Source organism: Dama dama, chromosome X, assembly GCF_033118175.1.
Source record: "Dama dama isolate Ldn47 chromosome X, ASM3311817v1, whole genome shotgun sequence".
NCBI classification, from domain to species: Eukaryota; Metazoa; Chordata; class Mammalia; order Artiodactyla; family Cervidae; genus Dama; species Dama dama.
This window is the reverse complement of record NC_083714.1, coordinates 11,195,603-11,217,415: the sequence shown is the minus strand read 5'-3', so window position 1 is coordinate 11,217,415 and position 21,813 is coordinate 11,195,603. Positions and strand designations below refer to the sequence as shown.

At 37.2% G+C, this 21,813-nt stretch overlaps 1 protein-coding gene across 2 annotated transcripts in view; it reads left to right on the top strand.

The window, feature by feature from the left end:
• Positions 1–21,813, top strand: part of NUP62CL (nucleoporin 62 C-terminal like) — an 86,901-nt gene that overhangs the window by 32,864 nt on the left and 32,224 nt on the right. For both annotated transcript variants that reach the window (XM_061135988.1, XM_061135987.1), the window contains exons 2-6: positions 13,123–13,226; positions 14,771–14,869; positions 19,173–19,329; positions 21,341–21,491; positions 21,749–21,798. In XM_061135988.1, coding sequence (XP_060991971.1) covers positions 13,169–13,226; positions 14,771–14,869; positions 19,173–19,329; positions 21,341–21,491; positions 21,749–21,798 — 515 coding nt within the window. In that variant the 5' untranslated portion in view covers positions 13,123–13,168. The remainder of the gene's footprint in view (positions 1–13,122; positions 13,227–14,770; positions 14,870–19,172; positions 19,330–21,340; positions 21,492–21,748; positions 21,799–21,813) is intronic.

Sequence of the window (21,813 nt, the reverse complement as noted above, 5' to 3'; positions counted from 1 at the left end):
CTAAATGATCAGTGAATTAAACCATTGTATTTTATTAAATAGCCATTCTTTCCCTATTGATTTGAGATGCTGCCTTACTCATACACCAAATTATTATATATGGTTAGTTCTGCTTCTGGGCATCCTATTTTGTTCTATTGATCTGTCCTTTCTTGTTCTAGTATCACCATTTTGTTATCGTAGCAAGTGCCACTATCTTGTAAGGCCACCTTCCCCTATTCTGTTAAAAAAAATCATGCTTACTTTCTATGGTCAACAATTTATTAAGATAGTTGATATTTTCCTGTATTCATAAACATGAAGACATTAAGGCTGATTATGTTATCTTTATAGCACTAGATGGAGAAAATTGTGATACTGAACTCTTCCTCTTGTCCGGTGGAGGCAATTTTCGCCACCTCTCCCAGAGAATGTTTGGCATTATCTGGAGACAATCTTTTAAAATAATATTATTTATTTATTTATTTATTTTTGGCCATGTTGAGTCTTAGTTGGGGCCCTGGGGCTTCTCTCTAGTTATGGCACGTGAGCTTAGCTGCCACTCTGCATATGGGATCTTGGTTCCATGACCAGGGATCAAACTCGTCCCCTGCATTGGAAGGTGGATTCTTAACCAGTGGACCACCGGGGAGGTCCCTCTGGAAACATTTTTGGTTTTCCAAACTGTGTAAGTGTTCCTGCATCTAGTGGGTAAAGCCCAGGGATGCTGCTTAATACTTCGCAATGCACATAAAGGAAATTTTTACTGTCCTCAACACACAACACTTTTGATACCAAATATGTGGGAGTTCTTCCCATACCAACTAATTCTCCCAACTCTCCAGACACCAGCTGGGTGTTCTACAGTTCAGTTATGATGCTCACCACCTCAAAGAACTCTGGAAGACACTTGACTTACAATTTCTGGCTCATTATAAATGCTGCAGTTTAGGAACAGCCAAATAGAGGGATGCTGTAAGGCTGAGTATCGGGGATCAGCACAGATCTTTCGTGTCTTCTCCAGGCACCAGCACCCTCCTAGCACCTACACCAACCCAGAAGCTCTCCAAACCCCTTCCTTTAGGGTTTTGATGGAGTTTTATTATGTTAGCATAAATGATTAAATCTTTTGCCTCTGATGATTGAACTCAGTCTCCAGTTCCTCTCCTCTCCTGGGAGGTCAGAGGGTTAGGCTAAAAGTTGAAGCGCGTTGGCTGCGATGGACCGCGCAGAAGCGCAAGGTCAGGGGTAGTGACCGAGAATGCCAGGCTGCGACAGCGCAGAAGTGGTGGCTGAGAGGAGCTTCCCCAGGCCCGAGGTCAGGGGCAGCGGCCGAGAGGAGCACACCTCCAAGGAGCGGCTGCTGCACGGGCACAGGAGGGCCGAGAGGAGCTACTCCATGTTCAAGGTCAGGAGGGGTGGCCGTAAAAAGATATGCCTGTCCAAGGTAAGGAGCAGCGGCTGCACTTTGCTGGAGCAGCTGTGCAGAGATATCCCACGTCCAAGGTAAGAGAAACCCAAGTAAAAAGGTAGGTGTTCTGAGAGGGCATCAGAGGGCAGACACACTGAAACCATAATCACAGAAAACTAGCCAATGTGATCACAGGACCACAGTCTTCTCTAACTCAATGAAACTAAGCCATGCCATGTGGGGCCACCCAAGATGCTCGGGTCGTGGTGGAGAGGTCTGACAGAATGTGGTCCACTGGAGAAGGGAATGGCAAACCACTTCAGTATTCTTGCATTGAGAACCCCATGAACAGTATGAGAACGCAAAATGAAAAGATACTGAAAGAGGAACTCCCCAGATTGGTAGGAGCCCAATATGCTACTGGAGATCAGTGGAGAAATAACTCCAGAAAGAATGAAGGGATGGAGCCAAAGCTAAAACAATACCCAGTTGTGGATGTGACTGGTGATAGAAGCAAGGTCCGATGCTGTAAAGAGCAATATTGCATAGGAACCTGGAATGTTAGGTCCGTGAATCAAGGCAAATTGGAAGTGGTCACACAGGAGATGGCAAGAGTAAATGTCGACATTCTAGGAATGAGCAAACTAAAATGGACTTGAATGGGTGAATTTAACTCAGATGACCATTATATCTACTACTGTGGGCAGGAATCCCTTAGAAGAAATGGAGTGGCCATCATAGTCAACAAAAGAGTCCGAAATGCAGTACTTGGATGCAGTCTCAAAAACTACAGAATGATCTCTGTTCGTTTCCAAGGCAAACCATTCAAGATCACAGTAATCCAAGCCTATGCCCCAACCAGTAACGCTGAAGAAGCTGAAGTTGAATGGTTCTATGAAGACCTACAAGACCTTTTAGAACTAACACCCAAAAAAGATGTTCTTTTCGTTATAGGGGACTGGAATGCAAAAGTAGGAAGTCAAGAAACACCTGGAGTAACAGGCAGATTTGGCCTTGGAGTATGGAATGAAGTGGGGCAAAGGCAAATAGAGTTTTGCCAAAAGAGCACACTGGTCATAGCAAACACCCTCTTCCAACAACACAAGAGACGACTCTACACATGAACATCACCAGATGGTCAACACCGAAATCAGATTGATTATATTCTTTATAGCCAAAGATGGAGAAGCTCTATACAGTCAACAAAAAGAAGACCGGGAGCTGACTGTGGCTCAGATCATGAACTCCTTATTGCCAAATTCAGACTTAAACTGAAGAAAGTAGGGGAAACCACTAGACCATTCAGGTATGACCTAAATCAAATCCCTTATGACTATACAGTGGAAGTGAGAAATGGATTTAAGGGACTAGATCTGATAGAGAGCCTGATGAACTATGGATGGAGGTTCGTGACATTGTACAGGAGACAGGGATCAAGACCATTCCCATGGAAAAGAAATGCAAAAAGGCAAAATGGTTGTCTGAGGAGGGCTTACAAATAGCTGTGAAAAGACAAGAAGCGAAAAGCAAAGGAGAAAAGGAAAGATATTCCCATTTGAATGCAGTGTTCCAAAGAATATCCAGGAGAGATAAGAAAGCCTTCCTTAGAGATCAATGCAAACAAATAGAGGAAAACAGCAGAATGGGAAAGACTAGAGGTTTCTTCAAGAAAATTAGAGATACCAAGGGAACATTTCATGCAAAGATGGGTTCAATAAAGGACAGAAATGTTATGGACCTAACAGAAGCAGAAGATATTAAGAAGACGTGGCAAGAATACACAGAAGAACTGTACAGAAAAGATCTTCACAACACAGATAATCACAATGGTGTGATCCTCACCTAGAGCCAGACATCCTAGAATGTGAAGTTAAGTGGGCCTTAGAAAGCATCACTACGAACAAAGCTAGTGGATGTGATGGAATTCAAGTTGAGCTATTTCAAATCCTGAAAGATGATGCTGTGAAAGTGTTGCCTTCAATATGCCAGCAAATTTGGAAAACTCAGCAGTGGCCACAGGACTGGAAAAGGTCAGTTTTCATTCCAATCCCTAAGAAAGGCAATCCCAAAGAATGCTCAAACTACCACACAATTGCACTCATCGCACACGCTAGCAAAGTAATGCTCAAAATTCTCCAAGCCAGGCTTCAGCAATACGTGAACCGTGAACTTCCAGATGTTCAAGCTGGTTTTAGAAAAGGCAGAGGAAGCAGAGATCAAATTGCCAATATCTGCTGGATCATCAAAAAAGCAAGAGAGTTCCAGAAAAACATCTATTTCTGCTTTATTGACTACGCCAAAGCCTTCGACTGTGTGGATCACAATAAACTGTGGAAAATTCTGAAAGAGATGGGAATACCAGACCACCTGACCTACCTCTTGAGAAACCTGTATGCAGGTCAGGAAGCAACAGTTAGAACTGGACATGGAACAACAGACTATTTCCAAATAGGAAAAGGAGTACATCAAGGCTGTGTGTTGTCACCCTGCTTATTTAACTTATATGCAGAGTACATCATGAGAAACGCTGGGCTACATGAAGCACAAGCTGGAATCAAGATTGCCGGGAGAAATATCAATAACCTCAGATATGCAGATGACACCACCCTTATGGCAGAAAGTGAAGAGGAACTAAAAAGCCTTTTGATGAAAGTGAAAGAGGAGAGTCAAAAAGTTGGCTCAAAGCTTAACATTCAGAAAACTAAGATCATGGCATCTGGTCCCATCACTTCATGGGAAATAGACGGGGAGACAGTGGAAACAGTGTCAGACTTTATTTTTGGGGGGCTCCAAAATCACTGCTGATGGTGATTGCAGCCATGAAATTAAGACACTTACTCCTTGGAAGGAAAATTATGACACACCTAGATAGCGTATTAGAAAGCAGACAGATTACTTTGCCAACAAAGGTCCATCTGGTCAAGGCTGTGGTTTTTCCAGTGGTCATGTATGGATGTGAGAGTTGGACTGTGAAGAAAGCTGAGCGCCAAAAAATTGATGCTTTTGAACTGTGGTGTTGGAGAAAACTCTTGAGAGTCCCTTGGACTGCAAGGAGATCCAACCAGTCCATCCTAAAGGAGATCAGTCCTGGGTGTTTATTGGAAAGATTGATGCTGAAGCTGAAACTCCAGTACTTTGGCCACCTCATGCGAAGAGTTGACTCATTGAAAAAGACCCTGATGCTGGGAGGGATTGGGGGCAGGAGGAGAAGGGGATAACAGAGAATGAGATCGCTGGATGGCATCACCGACTTGATGGGCATGAGTTTGAGTAAACTTGGGAAGTTGGTGATGGACAGGGAGGCCTGGCGTGCTGCAATTCATGGGGTCGCAAAGAGTTGGACATAACTGAGTGGCTGAACTGAACTGAACTAAACTGAATCACTTTGTTGGTTACCAGAGGAACCAACGCTGAGAGGCTGAGGGGCTTTCTAAATTTCACCTCATTAACATAAATCAGGTGTGATTGAAACCTTTATTGCTCCTGGAGCTGTTTCTGGAACTGTGAAGAAAACCCAAATAAGCTTCTGTCTCTCTCCTTACTTAGGAAGTTACGAGGGGTTTAGGAAAAGGGACAAGACAAAATATACAAGCCTTATATCTTACCATGGGACAGCCCTCTGCCATAAAGTATTATCGGGTCCAGTGTCCCCAGTGCCATGTTGAAAAACTCTGCTCTAGTCCTATGATTAGGAAAATGAGACTGTTTTTTAAAAAAAAGAGCTCTTGGTTTTGCATTGTTTATTTTGTAACTGACCCGTATTACTGAAACCTCTTCAATAAAGAGTAAGGCTTTAGCTTGAAAGCAAGTCATATTAAATGGCTTTTGTTTCCTTAGTTACCTCTGGGTATTTGATTTAAGGTCAGGCTCCTGATATTATGCCAGTATCTGAGACACATGATCGAGATTTTAAAATACGGGCATAAATCAAGTGTAAATTTAATTAGTGCTAGTGAAGAGGTTTCAGTAATGCAGCCAGTTACAAAATAAATAATGCAAAAAACAGTAGCTTTCCCATGTTTAAACAGTAGTAATTGGGAAATATAATGGAGGAAGTTCCCATTAACAATTTCAACCAGAAGTGTGAAGTACCTACCTAAGAGTGAACTTTAAAAATGTGCATAACCTATATGAAGATAACCATAAAAGTTTACTGAGGCATATAAGAGAAGACATGAATAAATGAAGAATACACGGACTCAATAGTATAAGAATGTCATTTAGCTCCAAATTAATTGATGCATTTAATATGATTCTTATAAAACCACAGTGGGAATCTTTGGGGGAAGGAAAAGAAGGAGAGTCTCGACAGGATTCTAAAGTTTAAGTGGAGGGGATAAATGCATGAGACTAGTCATCTCTTGTTTTTTAAGGAAAGTAATGACAGCTTGCTTGTAGAAAAACATGAAAATATATTGTAAGTTTATTATCTGACTGTACATTTAAAACATTTAATATAAAAATAAATGAGTTCTAGTGCTTCAGTAATTGGAAATCTCTTGTAGAACAAGGACAGAAAGAAAAATCAGTGAAAAATTTTAAAGTAGAGAATCAAACCTGGGTTTATGAAGATGACATTTCCATTCTGGAGAGAGAGGATGGAATAGTGAATAAATGAATTGCAGTAGCAGGCTAGCCAGGTGATTTGGGGGAAGTGGGTTATGTTTTGCCTAAAGAGATTAACTGAAAGAAATGCTAGGTGAATTAAAGCTAGAAAATGAAACCATAAATATTTAAATTGTATAAATATGAATATGAAGATGTATAAATAATAATTGTTGGGTTGGAGAGAGGGCCATTTATTGAAGTATAATTTAAAAATATATAATATAGTCAGTCAAATGGTTCAAGAATAAGACTATAAACATAGTATAAATAAGTATACTGTCCTCCATCTACCTTGTATTACTCCCTGCCCCCTCCCCCCTTCTATTCAGCTAACCACTGTAATTGTATATATCCTTCCAAATTTTCTTTATGGCTTTGCTAGCAAATAAAAATATATATTCTTAGCCCTCTGCTTGTTTTTAAAATATAAATAATAGTATATTCTACACACTGTACCTTGCTTTTTAAACTTAAAGCTTATACACTTATTTTAAACATTTTGTAGCACTTTTCACATCAGTCAGTATATGGAGAGCTTCCTCAGAATTTTTATAGCATCATACATTTTCTGCATGTGCTATAGTTTATCTAGCCCCTTGCTGGTGGGTGTTTGGGTTGTTTCCTCTTCTGCTAATATAAACAGTGGTGCAATGGATATCATTTTATATGTCATTTTACAGATGTGTATCTTTGTAGATAAATTTCCAAAAGAAGTATTACTGGTTCAAAAGATAGATGCATTTGTACTTTTTAAAACATTGGCCACTTATTTTCCATAGGGATTATACCAGTTTACACTCCCATTAGAAATCACAGACGTTGCCCCTTTCTTCACAGTGTCCTCAAACAGTGTATTAATAGTTTTTTTTTTTTAGTTTCTTCCCATATATTAGGTAAAATTGTTCCAAAGGTAGATATAATTTGTGATTTTCTCCTAAAAATGAGGTTGAACATTTCATATGTTTGAAGGAATTTTGAAGCATGATATGGAGGCATAAACCATAAAGGAGAAAACAGTGGAAAGATTTGACTACATAAAAAATAAAAACAAAGTAAGAAAAGCAAATGACAAACTGGGGTTGGGAAGTACTTGCAACATTTGACTAAATAGCTTTGATATATACTTTTATTAAAAATCAGTAATAAGAAGACATTAATCCAATGAGAGAATGGGTAGATGATATGAATAGGCAATTTCAAATGAAGAAATTAAAGTAACCGTTAAACCCATGATAAAAATTTAGTCTCACTGATAGGTATTGATTTAGAAATATTAAAATACCTTTGTGATAATTGGTTATTTCTTTAAAAATATATATGTTATACATCTGGTGCTTCCCTTAAATGAAACATAAGGATATTCTATGATATACATTTTATTTTATTATATTTTTAAACAATGCAATGCAACCATTTAAATTTTTTTCTTTTTATTATTTTATTGAAGGATAATTGCTTTATAGAATTTTGTTGTTTTCTGTCAGACCTCAACATTAATCAGCCATAGGTATAAATATATCCTTTCCCTTTTGAACCTCCCTCTCACCTCCCTCCCCATCCGACCACTCTAGGTTGATACAGAGCCCCTGTTTGAGTTTCCTGAGCCATACAGCAAATTCCTATTGGCTATCTATTTACATATGGTAATGTAAGTTTCCATGTTACTCTTTCCATACATCTCACCCTCTCCTCCCCTCTCCCCATGTCCATATGTCTATTCTCTGTGTCTGTTTCTCCATTGCTGCCCTGTAAAAAAATTCTTCTATACCATTTTTCTAGATTCTGTATATGTGCATTAGAATATGATATTTATCTTTCTCTTTCTGACTCACTTTACTCTGTATAATAGGCTCTAGGTTCATCCACCTTATCAGAGCTGACTCAAATGTGTTACTTTTTATGGCTGATTAATATTCCATCATGTATATGTACCACGGCTTCTTTATCCATTCATCTGCCGATGGACATCTAGGTTGCTTCCATGTTCTAGCTATTATAAACAGTGCTGCAATGAACAGTGGGATATGTGTGTCTTTTTTAACCCTGGTTTCCTCAGGATATATGCCTAGGAGTGGGAATGCTGGTCATACGGTGGTTTTATTCCTTGTTTTTAAAGGAAATCTCCATACCATCTTCCATAGTGGCTGTATCAATTTACATTCCCACCAATAGTGCAAGAGTGTTCCCTTTTCTCCACACCCTCTCCAGCATTTATTGTTTGTAGACTTTTTGATGATGGCCATTCTGACCTGTGTGAGGTGATATCTCATTGTGGTTTTGATTTGCATTTCTTTAATCATGAGCGATGTTGAGCATCTTTTCAAGTGTTTGTTAGCCACCTGTATGTCTTCTTTAGAGAAATGTCTGTTTAGGTCTTTTCCCACTGTTTGGTTGGGTTGTTTGTGTTTCTGGCATTGAGCTGTATGAGCTGCTTGTATATTTTGGAAATGAATCCTTTGTCAGTTGTTTCATTCGCTATATTTTCTCCCATTCTGAGGGTTGTCTTTTCACCTTGCTTATAGTTTCCTTTGCTGTGCAAAAGCTTTTAAGTTTAATCAGGTCCCACTTGTTCACTTTTGTTTTTACTTCCATTACTCTAGGAGGTGGGTCAATAGAGGATCTTGCTTTGATTTATGTCATCGAGTGCTCTGCCTATGTTTTCCTCTAAGAGTTGTTTATAGTTTCTGGTGTTACATTTAGGTTTTTAATCCATTTTGAGTTTATCTTTGTGTATGGTGTTAGGAAGTGTTCTAATTTCATTCTTTTACATGTAGCTGTCCACTTTTCCCAGCACCATTTATTGAAGAGGCTGTCTTTGCCCCATTGTATATTCTTGCCTCCTTTGTCAAAAATCAGGTACCAGTAGGTGCATGGGTTTATTTCTGGGCTTTCTATCTTGTTCCATTGGTCTGTGTTTCTGTTTTTGTGCCAGTACCATACTGTCTTGATGACTGTAGCTTTGTAGTATAATCTGAAGTCAGGAAGGTTGATACCTCCAGCTCTATTCTTCTTTCTCAAGACTGCTTTGGCTATTCGGGGTCTTTTGTGTTTCCATATGACTTGTGAAATTTTTTGTTCTAGTTCTGTGAAAAATGCCATTGGTAATTTGATAGGGATCATGTTGAATTTGTAGATTGCTTTTGGTAGTATAGTCATTTTCACAATATTGATTCTTCCCACACAGGAACATGGAATATCTCTCCATTTTTTAAAATAATTTATTTATTTTAATTGGAGTCTAATTACTTTCCAATATTGTAGTGGTTTTTGCCATACATTGACATGAGTGTACATGCATCCCCCATCTTGAATCCCCCTCCCACCTCCCTCCACATCCCATCCAATAGGGTTGTCCCAGTGCACCAGCTTTGAGTGCCCTGTTTAATATATTGAACTTGGACTGGTGATCTCTTTCACATATGGTAATATACATGTTTCAATGCTATTCTCTCAAATCATCCCACCCTTGCCTTCTTCCACAGAGTCCAAAAGTCTGTTCTTTATATCTGTGTCTCTTTTTCTTTCTTGCATATAGGGTCATCATTACCATCTTTCTAAATTCCATATATATGTGTTAATAGACTGTATTGGTGTTTTTCTTTTGACTTACTTCACTCTGTATAATAGGCTTCAGTTTTAAAAATTAATCTATTTATTTGGCTGCACTGGGTCTTAGTTGTGGCACCCAGGATCTTAGTTGCTGCATGTGGGATCTAGTTTCCTGACCAGGGTTTGAACCCAGGCCCCTCACATTGGGGACTCAGAGTCTTAGTCACTGGGCCACCAGGGAAATTCCCCATGATAGTTGGAGGTAGGTGGTAATGTTCCCAATTCCTTCCCAGCATCTCCTCCCTTTCCCCAAACCCCCAGTGCCCCTACATGTTTTGGATAGCAGGGTCTTATTTATTGTCATGAATTGTTTAACAGTTGGATGTAGGCAGCAATAGATTCAAATGCAGTTACTTATTAAGCACTTTTTTCCCTTTTAAAAAGGAAGAAGAATATCTGTCATTATGTATTGGAGTCTGGAAATGGTTGGTTCAATTCAGCACAAATATTTATTGAGCACTTAGTATCATGTGCCCTGTGCAGTGATCTATAGTGAGGATGAAAAGATAAATTGTTTTCTGTTAACCAGTTAATCTTATTTGTGTCTTTATGTACTTGATTTCTCAAACTTTATTTCTTTTATAGTTTTTATTTCAAAATTTCAAGCATGCGGCCAAGTAATGTTTTCTGAAACTTTATTCCAGATTTCTATTTATTATTTTTTCTCACAGACTTATTGTATAATTCACATACCACATAATTTACCCATTTACAGTGCACAGTTAATTGTTTTTTAGGATATTCACAGAGCTATGCAGCCATTACTGAAGTCAGTTTTATAACATTTTCATCATCCACTGAAGAAACACCATGCACCTTAGCAGTCACTGCCCATTCTTTCTTTACCCCAGTTCTGGAAACCACAAATCTGCTTTCTGTCTCTATAGACTGCTCTGTTCTGTACATTTCATATAAATAGAATCATACAATATATGGTATTTTGTGATTAGCCTCTTAGCATGTTTTCAAGGCTCATACATGTTTTAGCATATATCTATATTTCTTTTCCTTTTTATGGCCAAATAAAATTCTATTGTATTAATATACTATATTTCATTCATCATCTCATCAGTTGATATTCATTTGGATTGATTTCTTTCATCCTTTGTTATGAATAATGCTGCTGTGAACATTCATATACATATTTCAGTGTGGATCTATATTATCATAGCTTTTGTTTATGTACTTAGGAGTGGAATTACTGGGTCATATGGTAACTTTATGTTGAACACTTTGAGAAAGTGCCATACAGTTTTATTGAAGAGATTACACTGTTTTACATTCCTATCAACATTGCATTAGATTTCCAATTTCTCCATATCCTTGACAACACTTGATATTATCTGTCTTTTTTACTTTAACCATTCTTTTAGATTTTTTAATGTGAAAGTCGCTCAGTTGTGTCTAACTCTTTGTGACCCCGTGGACTATATAGTTCATGGAATTCTCTAGGCCAGAATACTGGAGTGGGTAGCCTTTCCCTTCTCCAGGGGATCTTCCCAAGCCAGGTATTGAACTCAGGTCTCCTGCACTGCAGGCAGATTCTTGACCAGCTGAGCCACAAGGGAAGCCCTTAGCCATTCTAGTTGCTATGAAATAGTATCTCATTGTGGTTTTGATTTGCAAGTCCCTGATGACTGATGACATTAAGTATGATTTCAAGTGTTAGGTGGCCATTTATACCATCTTTCTGACCATTCTTGTTTAGTCACCATCTTCTCCTGACCACAGCCTGGAAAGGATCTCTACATTTAAGGATTCATGTCCTTAGTTTTGCTTACCTGGATAATCCAGGATAAACTCCCTATATCAAGTTACTTAACCAATTTAACCATTACCTCATCTATAAAATCCCTTTTGTCAAATAAGGTAATGTGTTCACAGTCTCTGGATATTAGGATGTAACCATCTTTGGGGGACCATTTTTCTGTCTACCACACCATCTTAACAATATAAAATTTTCTGATCCATGCACATGAGATCTTTCCATTTATTTCGGATGTCTTTCTCTCAGTAATATTTTGTTTTTCTGGATACAAGGCTTGCACTTCTTTTGTTAGGGTTGTTCATAACTATTTTATTCATTTTGAATAATCATAAATGAAATATTCTTAATTTCATTTTTGGATTGTTCATTGATAAGAAATAGAATTGTAATTTATTTTTATATTTATCTTGTATCTTGCAACTTTGCAGAACTTGTTTATTGTTCTAATAGATTTTTTTATGGATTCCTTAGGTTGTTATGTATTCATGATCATATCATCTGTTAATAGAGATAATTTTATTTCTTCTTTGCAATCTGGTGTCCTTTAATTGTTTTCTTGCTTAATTGTCATGGCAAAAACTTCCTATGTATTGTTGAAGTGGTAAAAGCAGAAATCCTTATTCAGTCTTTCACTATTAAGAATGATGTTAGCTGTAAGTTTTTCATAAATAGCCTTAATCACGTGTAAGAAGTTCCCTTCTTTTTCTAGTTCGCTGCGTGTTTTCATCATGAAAAAGTGTTGGATTTTCTCAAATGCTTTTCTGCTTCTATTGAGATGATCCATGTATTTTTAAAATAATGAGATAATTAAGGTATAATTCATTTATTTTAAAATTCACCCTTTTGAAATGTACAAAACGGTGTTTTTTTAAAATGTATTCACAGAGTGTGTAACTATCACTGCTATGTAATTCAAGAACATTCTCATGACCCCTAGAAGAAACCCTGTAACTGTTAGCAATCACTCCTCATTACCCTCTCCTCCCAGCTCCTGGTAACTAACCACTATTATACTTTCTGTCTATGGATTTGCCTTTTCTGGACATTTCATATAAATAGAATCATAAAATATGTAACCTGTGTTTGAAATTGAAAGTGTTAGTCGCTCAGTTGTGTCCGACTCTTTGTAACCCCATGGACTGTAGCCCGACAAGCTTCTCTGTCCATGGGATTTTCTAAACAAGAACACTGAATGGGTTGCCATTTCCTTCTCCAGGGCAATCTTCCCAACCCAAAGATCCAACCCAGGTCTCGTGCATTGCAGGCAGATTCTTTACCTTCTGAGCCACCAAGCCCAAGTATTCTTGTCTGGGAAATCCCATGGACAGAGGAGCCTGGTGGGCTAAAATCCATGGGGTCACAAAGAGTTGAACACAACTGAGTGGCTGAGCACACACGTGGACTGTAAACCACCAGGCTCCTCTTAGTGGGATTCTCTAGGCAAGAATACTGGAGTGGGTTGCAATTTCCTTCTTCCGGGGATCTTCCTCACCCAGGGATTGAACTCACATCTTCTGCACTGGCAGACAGATTCTTTACCACTGAGTCACCTGGGAAGCCCATACTAATCAGTACTGATGAACTATTTTTTAAATCAGGATTTTACTATGTCATACTTATTAAATATCACATTACTTAATTTTCCTTGCTTTGTTATTTCTCTATATAAGTAAAGTTTGTTATAATGGTGTTTACTTGTTAAAAATGATTTTGACTTTTTTTTTTTTTGCTTGTTACTTTAATTTAGGGTTACTCCAGCATCTACTCCTGCTGCTGCTGCTAGTTCAAGTACCATGCTATTTACCTCATTTTCAAATTCTTCTACCTGCACTGCTGCTACTGGGCCCTTGTGTAAGTTACTGGTTGCAAAGAAAAAACTATTACTTTGCATTAGGCCATTTAACTCAATTTGCCAGTATAAGCTATGGATCTCAGACATCTCATAAGTTATCATTATGCTTGATCCCATCTGTAATTGCTGATATCAGTAGTAGCTTTGCTTAAGAACCTAATTATCATGGCTTCCACTGTGAATTTTATATTAACATGATTATTACAGCTTAATGTGATGATTTTAAGCATATAATTCATTAACATTGTAATGTTTTGAAACAACTTCTTGAAGCTAATGGGAATAGGAAGAGTGGGAATTTTGTCTGAAGGGAAGAGTGGGAGTATGTCTGAAGGAAAGAAGTCTTATCCTTGTGAATAAGATAGAATGGGAAACAAATGTTGGAGCCTTGCTGTATTTTTATTCTTCTATATAGACCAGGTCTGTGATCCTTACATTTTACCTATAAGAAGTGTTACATGACAGAAGGACCGGCTGTAGTTTTGTACTTTTATGATACTGTGAGATGTCTCCTGTTCTCTCCTCTTAAAGATGAACACCTGGATGCTTTGAGCTGAGAAGTGGGACATTAATTATCTCATAACCCCAACTTCTTTGCTACACATCTTCCATTAGTAGAGTAATAACAAATGTTGAGAATATTGAATTCTGTATAAATCATAGGTAATTATTTTTTACAGATCCACATAAACTGCTGGTGCTTTGGAGGCATCTACACAATGCTGTGATATTAACTGTTAGACATCGTTATTATAATCCTAGCAGTAATATGGTCCTCCCAAAGCTATGTTATAGCAAAATTGTCACCATTTCTGTTAATAAAACTTGCCAGTAATTGCTAATACCTAGTTCAGCATGAAAACTGGTGGCTTGCCATCCCCATCATCTTGTGCAGTTGGCATAGGTGAGCATTGGTTGAAATTGCAGGTTACCACTTGAGTTGTATTTTCTTCCAAGTAGGGATGATTCTAATCTTGAGACATGACTGAGATTCTGGAAACCTCTTGATATATAATATCTTTCTCAAGTATAATAGATGTTGTGAATATGACCCTATCTGAGGTTGAGAGTTAGAATTATTGAATGAATTCCATTTTCAAAGTCTTGACTTCTGACTTTTGATAGGTTTTTTTTCTTTCCTGTCCTTGATGTCCTTGCCTACAAAATGAAAGGAAATCTTGACCATAGTATTTTTTAAAATTAACTTTAATGAGGTATAGTCTACATGTCATATAATTATTTTAAGTGTGTATTTCACTGATTTTTAATAAATTTGCTGAATTGTATAACTATCATGATAATCCAGTTTTAAAACATTTCTATCATCCCAGTAAGATCTCTCAGTCCCAGACAACTACTGATCTGTTTTTTGTCTCTATCTATGCCTTTTCCGCACTTTTCGTATAAATGGGTTGACTATAGTTTTTTGAAGTTTAGCCAAAGTTACTAAAGGACTCCTCAGATGAAAAAGACTCTATGTAAATTCTTCATTCACTATGTTTGATTAAAAGGGTAATAGGTAGTATTATGTTATTCTCTGCAGTTGGTGCCCCAGTAACTTCAGCTGGAATGTTTGGTGGTACATCTTTGAGATTTGGATTAAATTTCTCTGGAGCATATGGAGCAGCTGCTGTTGCATCTAGTAAGATTTTACAATTATTAGGATATATTTGGATACTCATTGGAAATGTAACAACAGTAAGTAGGTTGTATTCCTTAGTTTCTAGGATTCAGTTGGTTTTGATCATCTCGTCGGAGTATCCAAAAGGTAGGTCAATGTTGAGAATTGTCGAAGAGTGGAAGGAGATAGTTGATACCAATGATATTACTTCTTTTAGATGACTATAATCAGAGATGCTATCAAACTCTTGTCAACTTTGAAGCTTAAACATTTTTATTATTGAGCATACTGTTTAAAGTGACCCAATATATTGGGATTCCTAGTTTTAGCCTCTAAAAATTAATCTAAGATTTGACCTGTGTTGATCCTCTCCTAAAGTTGATGACAAGAGTTCCTGTAGACATATCCTAAATTTATTTCTGCCAGTTAGGTACTAGGTAGGTTGTAAATTAAAGAAAACTTAGTTATCCATTAGTGAAAGTGTTAGTTGTTCAGTCGTGTCCAACTCTTTGCGACCCCATGGACTATAGCCCACCAGGCTCCTCTGTCCATGGAATTCTCCAGGCAGGAATACTTAAGTGGGTAGCCATTCCCTTCTCCAGGGGATCTTCCCAACCCAGGAATCAAACACAGGTCTCCTTCATTGCAGGCAGATTCTTTACCATCTGAGTCACCAGGGAAGCCCCTAGTTATCCATTGTCTATTACCTATAGTTATCCATTGACTGTTACCTATTGTGAGCTGGGTGGTTAGAGATCAGTTACTACTTAAACCTACCATTTAAGTTAGACTCCACTTTAGGGAAGTGTTGTTTGTTTTCACTTTAAAAAGTTTACTTAGGGCTGAAATGAATCTTCAAACCCTGTCATAAGCTAAAAGTCAGTCCCTCTTAAGTTTAAAGTAATTATTCGTAAACAGAGATGTACACCATCTTTTGCATGACCAACACTTAACTGAGTTTCTATTGTGTATTTGGCTAACTGGCCATCCTATACGCATTATGAAGGGCGTGGCTTGAGAACTTTTTAAGTTACCATATTTGCAAAAAAAAACGTAAAACATAGTTTCCCTTATAAAATGCTGAACAAAAAATTGATTCTTTCAGTCCTGGGTTGAGTCAGTGAAGTATGAATTTGCAAGCTCTTTGGTGACTCTGCCATACCTCACCCCCACCTAAGTCTTCAAATTCCTTCCTGCATACTTGTACCTCTGCTACAAGCCCATGTATCTACCATTGCCTTGTGTACTTAACCCACCTCCCATCAGATGTGTTTCAACTCAGTACACCCAGCCCAGAGTTGTTTTTTTTCCCCTACTCACCTTTCTTTCTCCCCAAGTATATTTACTTGCTCAAATTCATCTCACAAATTAGCCCTGTAGGGCGGCTCTCAGATACCTGTGTCTATAAATCTATCACCATTTGGGATTGTTTTCTGTCCTAGATATGATCAGCAAGTTTTAAGAGAAGCTTGTTTGTTGTCAATCTCATCTTTTGCATGAGTCTTAAGAAAGTGAATCTAAAGTGAATCTTAAGAAATGAGTCTAATGCTGTCCATTGCTAGCATGGAATAAGATACGTAGTTGTTGATCAGACAGGATAGGAAAATTGAATTGTAGGGTCTTTTAAAGGATGGTCTCACTATTTTAGGCTTCCCAGGTGGTGCAGTGGTAAAGAATCCACCTGCCAGTGCAGGAGATGCAGGAGACGTGGTTTGATCCCTGGGTCAGGAAGATCCCCTGGAGGAGGAAATGCCAACCCACTTCAGTATTCTTGCCTGGGAAATCCCATGCACAGGGGAGCCTGGTGGATTATATTCCATGGGATGTCAAAGAGTTGGACACGACTGAGCACACTGAGCATAGCACATTGAGCACTCACTTTTTTATGTATTGATTTTTAAGATTATCAGAATGAGATTTATTTAAATGTAAATCAAAATTTGTTATGTAATTATTCTCTATTATTTATAGAACAGTGCTTTCCTTTTAGTACACAGATAACATGGAGTTGACTTGTATTTAGTTTTGACCAGAGTTGTAACTTGTAAAATCAGACTGTGATAGAACCTTCATTCTCAAAACTATTGCTTGTTTTGGAATTAGTTGAAATATTATTGTTATTTTAATATTGTCTACTATGACAGAACTAATTTATACCTTTTAAAAATAAGAATTTTTAAATTCTTACCATAAGAATAAGGAATAAAAATAAAATACTATATAAAAATTTAAAATAATCATGCCATTTTTTATGACTCTATAAAAAAGTTTAAAATAATCATACTGTTTTTTATGACTTGATTCCTTTGTGTTTAGACTGACAGGTATTAATTTCCTGAATGTATCACACAGCATCTTTGGAGAGGCATTGATTTGTGTTAATTTCTTTGTTTAGTGGTAGTGATGGTAGTTGCTTTTCTAAATATTACAGAAAGTGTACACACATGCATACATACATATATCACACCCTCTAGAGGGAACAGTATGGTTCTTTCCTTAGCAGCTTTTTTTCCCAACACATACAAACATACATTAAATGTGTTTGTTTTTTCCCCAAAAAATGGGACACACACACTTAATCTTAGAATTTGCTATTTTCTTAAGTATATATTATCTTTGGACATCTGTCCATGTCAGGAAATGTTGACTTTAAAAAAAAACAAACTTCTTTGGGTGAAGATAAGCTCCTTTACAAGAAAGACTTGTGTTTTTCTTAATGGTTTATCTGTTTTTCTGTCTTGAATGTAGTAATTACACAATGTTAGAATGATTAATCAGTAAAGGGGGGGGCTTGATAATGTCATTAATTTTCAGCATTTCTGAGGAAGGAATTCTTTCCAGGTCAGATTTTTTATTCTTAGATGAAGAATGTGATGACATGTGTCAGTGAAGAATGCCACGTGGGATCTATTCTGTAATCTCTCCAGTGATGGTGACCCCAGAGATCTTTGGTATTTGGGCATGATCTTCTCTTGCCCATTCCACTTTCTAACACAAAGAATGGGGGAATTATTGTAAGGATCCTTGTGGCCAAAAGGGAAATGAAATCTTGTGGAAAGCTAATACAGGTATTATCATAGCAAAGAACTTAAAGGAAATTGGAATTTAGAAGTTGTTTTAAAGTCAGCTTTAGGGACCTCCTGAATTTAATGTTGCATAAACATAATTCAGCCATTCTCCTTTTGTCTTTTTTTAACTTCTTTTTGGTTTCTTTATCCCTTTTTCTGCCTTACTATTTTAGCTTATTTTTAATTTTGACTTGTTCATGACTCTTTAATTCTACTTCATGTTTTACCTCTGTCAGTCCTTTAAGCTCCCCTTTGTCTATTGTCTGATTCTTTCTACATGTTTGGAAATATTTCCAAATTTCTGCTTAGAGTCTGATGCTTTCCATATTTCTGGAAATACTTCCATATTTTTACCTGCCATCTGATTCTTTCCAGACTTCTAAATTTTTGAAAATGAGATTCTGACCTATCTTATCCCTGTTTGGCTAGAGCTTTTTGTGCCAGACCCTCTCATAGGCTGCCAGTAACATAGATGCCCACCCTTGTGAACTAGGATCAAAGAATAGAGTTTTAGTAACTCTATCCTTCTGCATGTTTATTGCCCACTTATCTTCTACCCGTAGTTCTCTCTTGGTTTTCTGAACTTGTATGGCAATTTTGATTCTTTCTTACACAATGAGCACTTAACAAACAATGCACAAAAAATTGTGGCTTTTAACTATAATACCAACTAAGATGTATGCCAACTATGAGCTATGGTATTAGAGAAGCAGCAGTCTCCCCTACTGATAGGAATGCAAATTGGCAAAATCTTTTGACAGGGGAATTTGGAAAGAAATAATTACAATTTAGAGCATGCTGACCCTTTGGTCTAGCAATTTCATTTCTAGGATTAATTACACAGATATATTCAAGTAAGTATGCAAGGTTAGAGATGTACAGAGATTTTGTGTAAGATTGCAATTATTCTTTTCTTCAAAGTTTAGCAGAACTTAGCAGTGAGGTTATCTGGGTCTGGAGTTTTCTCTATGGGAAGAGTTTAGAGGATTGATTCAGTTTCTTTAATGGTTATAGGTCTAGTTAGGTTATAAATTTTATTTTTCTACACACTTATCCAAGATTTTCAGTTTTAGCAGGAAGCTTAATCCAGATAACTGGCCTGCCATATATTATAGCAATGTTGAGTTAAAACCCATTACAACTTTGAATTCAAATTCACATTAAAAAGTACTTCTGCGGTGTTTTATCCTGAATGATCAAGTGCTGAGTTTTAAAACTTCTTACTTATTATTAACATTAGACACTTTATTTTCCAGCTACAGCATCAACCACCACTACCACCACTGTTACCACCACCACCACTACTACCACCACTAGTAGCTTTACCTTGAACCTAAAACCACTGACATCAATTGGGACTAACAACACTGTTCCAGTCAGCATTACATCTATACCTTTTACTCCGACTGTTAAGTAAGTATTCATTTGAAAATTTGTATTAGTTTCATTTTATTTGTCATACACAGGACATAGTTTGCTTGTATATCTTTAGAATAGTGTTTGAAAGTTAGGTAAATGACTCAGAGTCAAGGAGCAGTTAGAGAAAGGCTTTCTGTTTCTTAGAAGTTGAACAACTAAAAGGACACTTTTTTAAAATTTAATTAATTTATTTATTTTACTTTACAATATGGTATTGGTTTGCCATACATTGACTTGAATCCACCATGGGTGGATACTTTCGTCTTCTGAATATCATTATAATACAATTATTACTATTGCAAATAACAGATAATATTTATTATGTGATTACTGTATGTTGAGCAATATGACAGTGCTTTACACACACATCATATCATTTAATCCTCACAATAACCTTATGAGTTAGGTACTATTTTGTTCTCACTTTATAGATGAGGAAACTAGAGCACATTAAGATTTTATAATCTGCCTTTGGTCATATACTTGGTAATGGTTGAGCCAGGATTAAAATTCAGGCAGTCAAGCTCTAGAGCCTGAATTCTTATAATTTATGCCAGTTTGGAAATAATTTATTTCCAGTTTGGGGCTATTGTGAACAAAGCTGCTATGAACATTTGTGTACAGGATTTTGGTGAACCTGGGCTTCTGTGGTAGCTCAGATGGTAAAGAATCTTCCTGCAATGCAGGAGACCCAGGTTCAATCCCTGGGTCGGGAAGATCACCTGAAGAAAGGAACGACTACCCATTCCAGTATTCTTGCCTGGAGAATTCCATGGACAGAGGATCCTTTTGGGCTATGGTCCATGGGGTCCAAGAGTCGGACATGACTGAACAACTAACACTTTTGGTGAACCTGAGTCTTATTTCTCTGTACAGTCCAGCTGTACAGTTGTTGGGTGGTATGGCAGTTGCAAGTTTAGGTTTTAAGGAAATTGCTATAAATCTTTTCCAGAGTGGCTGTGCCATTTTACCTCTCCAACAACAATGTTGAGAGATCCAGCTTGTCCATATTCTCACCAGGATTTGGTGTTGTCACTATTTTTTTATTTTTGTTGTTCAGTTGCTCAGTCATGTCAAACTCTTTGCCACCCCATGGACTGCAGCATGCCAGGTTTCCCTGTCCTTCATTCTCTCCCAGAGTTTGCTCAAACTCATGTTCATTGAGTCGGTGATGCCATCCAGCCATCTTATCCTCTGTTGCCCCCTTCTTCTCCTACCCTCAATCTTTACCAGCATCAGGGTCTTTTCTAGCAGTCAACTCTTTGCATCAGATGGCCAAAGCATTGGAGCTTCAGCTTCCAGTATCAGTCCTTCCAATGAATATTCAAGGTTGATTTTCTTTAGGATTGACTTGTTTGATCTCTGCAGTCCAAGGGACTCTCAAGAGTCTTCTCCAGCTCATAGTAGTTCTAATATGTTTTCCTCTGATGACTAATGATGTTGGACGTCTTTTCATATGTTTATTTCCCATCTGCATATTCTCTTTGATGAAGTGTCTGTTTATATCTTTTGTCCATTTCTACTTGAATTTTTTTATTGAATTTTGAGAGTTTTATGTATTCTAGATACCTGCCCTTTGTCAGATATGTGGTTTATGAACAGTTTTTTCTAACTCTGTAATTTATCTTTTCATCTTTTAAAGAGTGTTTCACCAAACAAAACTTAATTGACAAGGTCTGATTTATCAATTTTTCCTTTAATGAGTTGTGCTTTTAGTGCCAAGTTTAAGAACTCTGCCTAGGTTCCAAAGATTTTCTCCTAATTTTTTTCTGAAAGATTATAGTTTTACATTTGCTGTATTTCCTTAGGATAACTTCCAGAGACTTTCAGTGGTTGTTTTTAAAATAATCTTTACCAGTTTGGTGGTTTTGTTGGGGAGCAGGTCGGAGAAATGCCTGTAAAATGTGGTATTTTTTTCTCTAAGTTCTTCTATGTTATACTTTTAAAAATCTGATCATACTCTGGAAAGTATGATCATCCAATCACACTATATCCTTCTTTTTAGTGCAATCATAACTCCTGTGATGACATATGGTCAGCTGGATGGTCTGGTAAACAAATGGAGCCTTGAGTTAGAGGATCAAGAGAAACACTTTCTTCATCAGGCCACCCTGGTCAATGCTTGGGACTATACATTGATGAAGAATGGTGAGAAAGTAAGAAGACGTTCTGATTAATTTACCTGCATTGTACAAGTATTTTCTGATGAACACAGGAAAATAGACCCATGTTTCATGGTTAATTTTTCCTTCCAATATTAGTGATAAACTTAAAAATATTTTCCTTAGGTAATAAGTGCCCTGAATTAGGAACTCTTTCATACTTGAAGTGTATATTACAAAATAAATATTGCCTTACAGTTACAATATAAATTCAAATATTTATACTGTTATATTCTTATTTTCCTTTATAGATAACTGCTTTACATGGAGAAGTAGAAAAAGTGAAACTGGATCAGAAAAGGTAGAACCTTAGCTT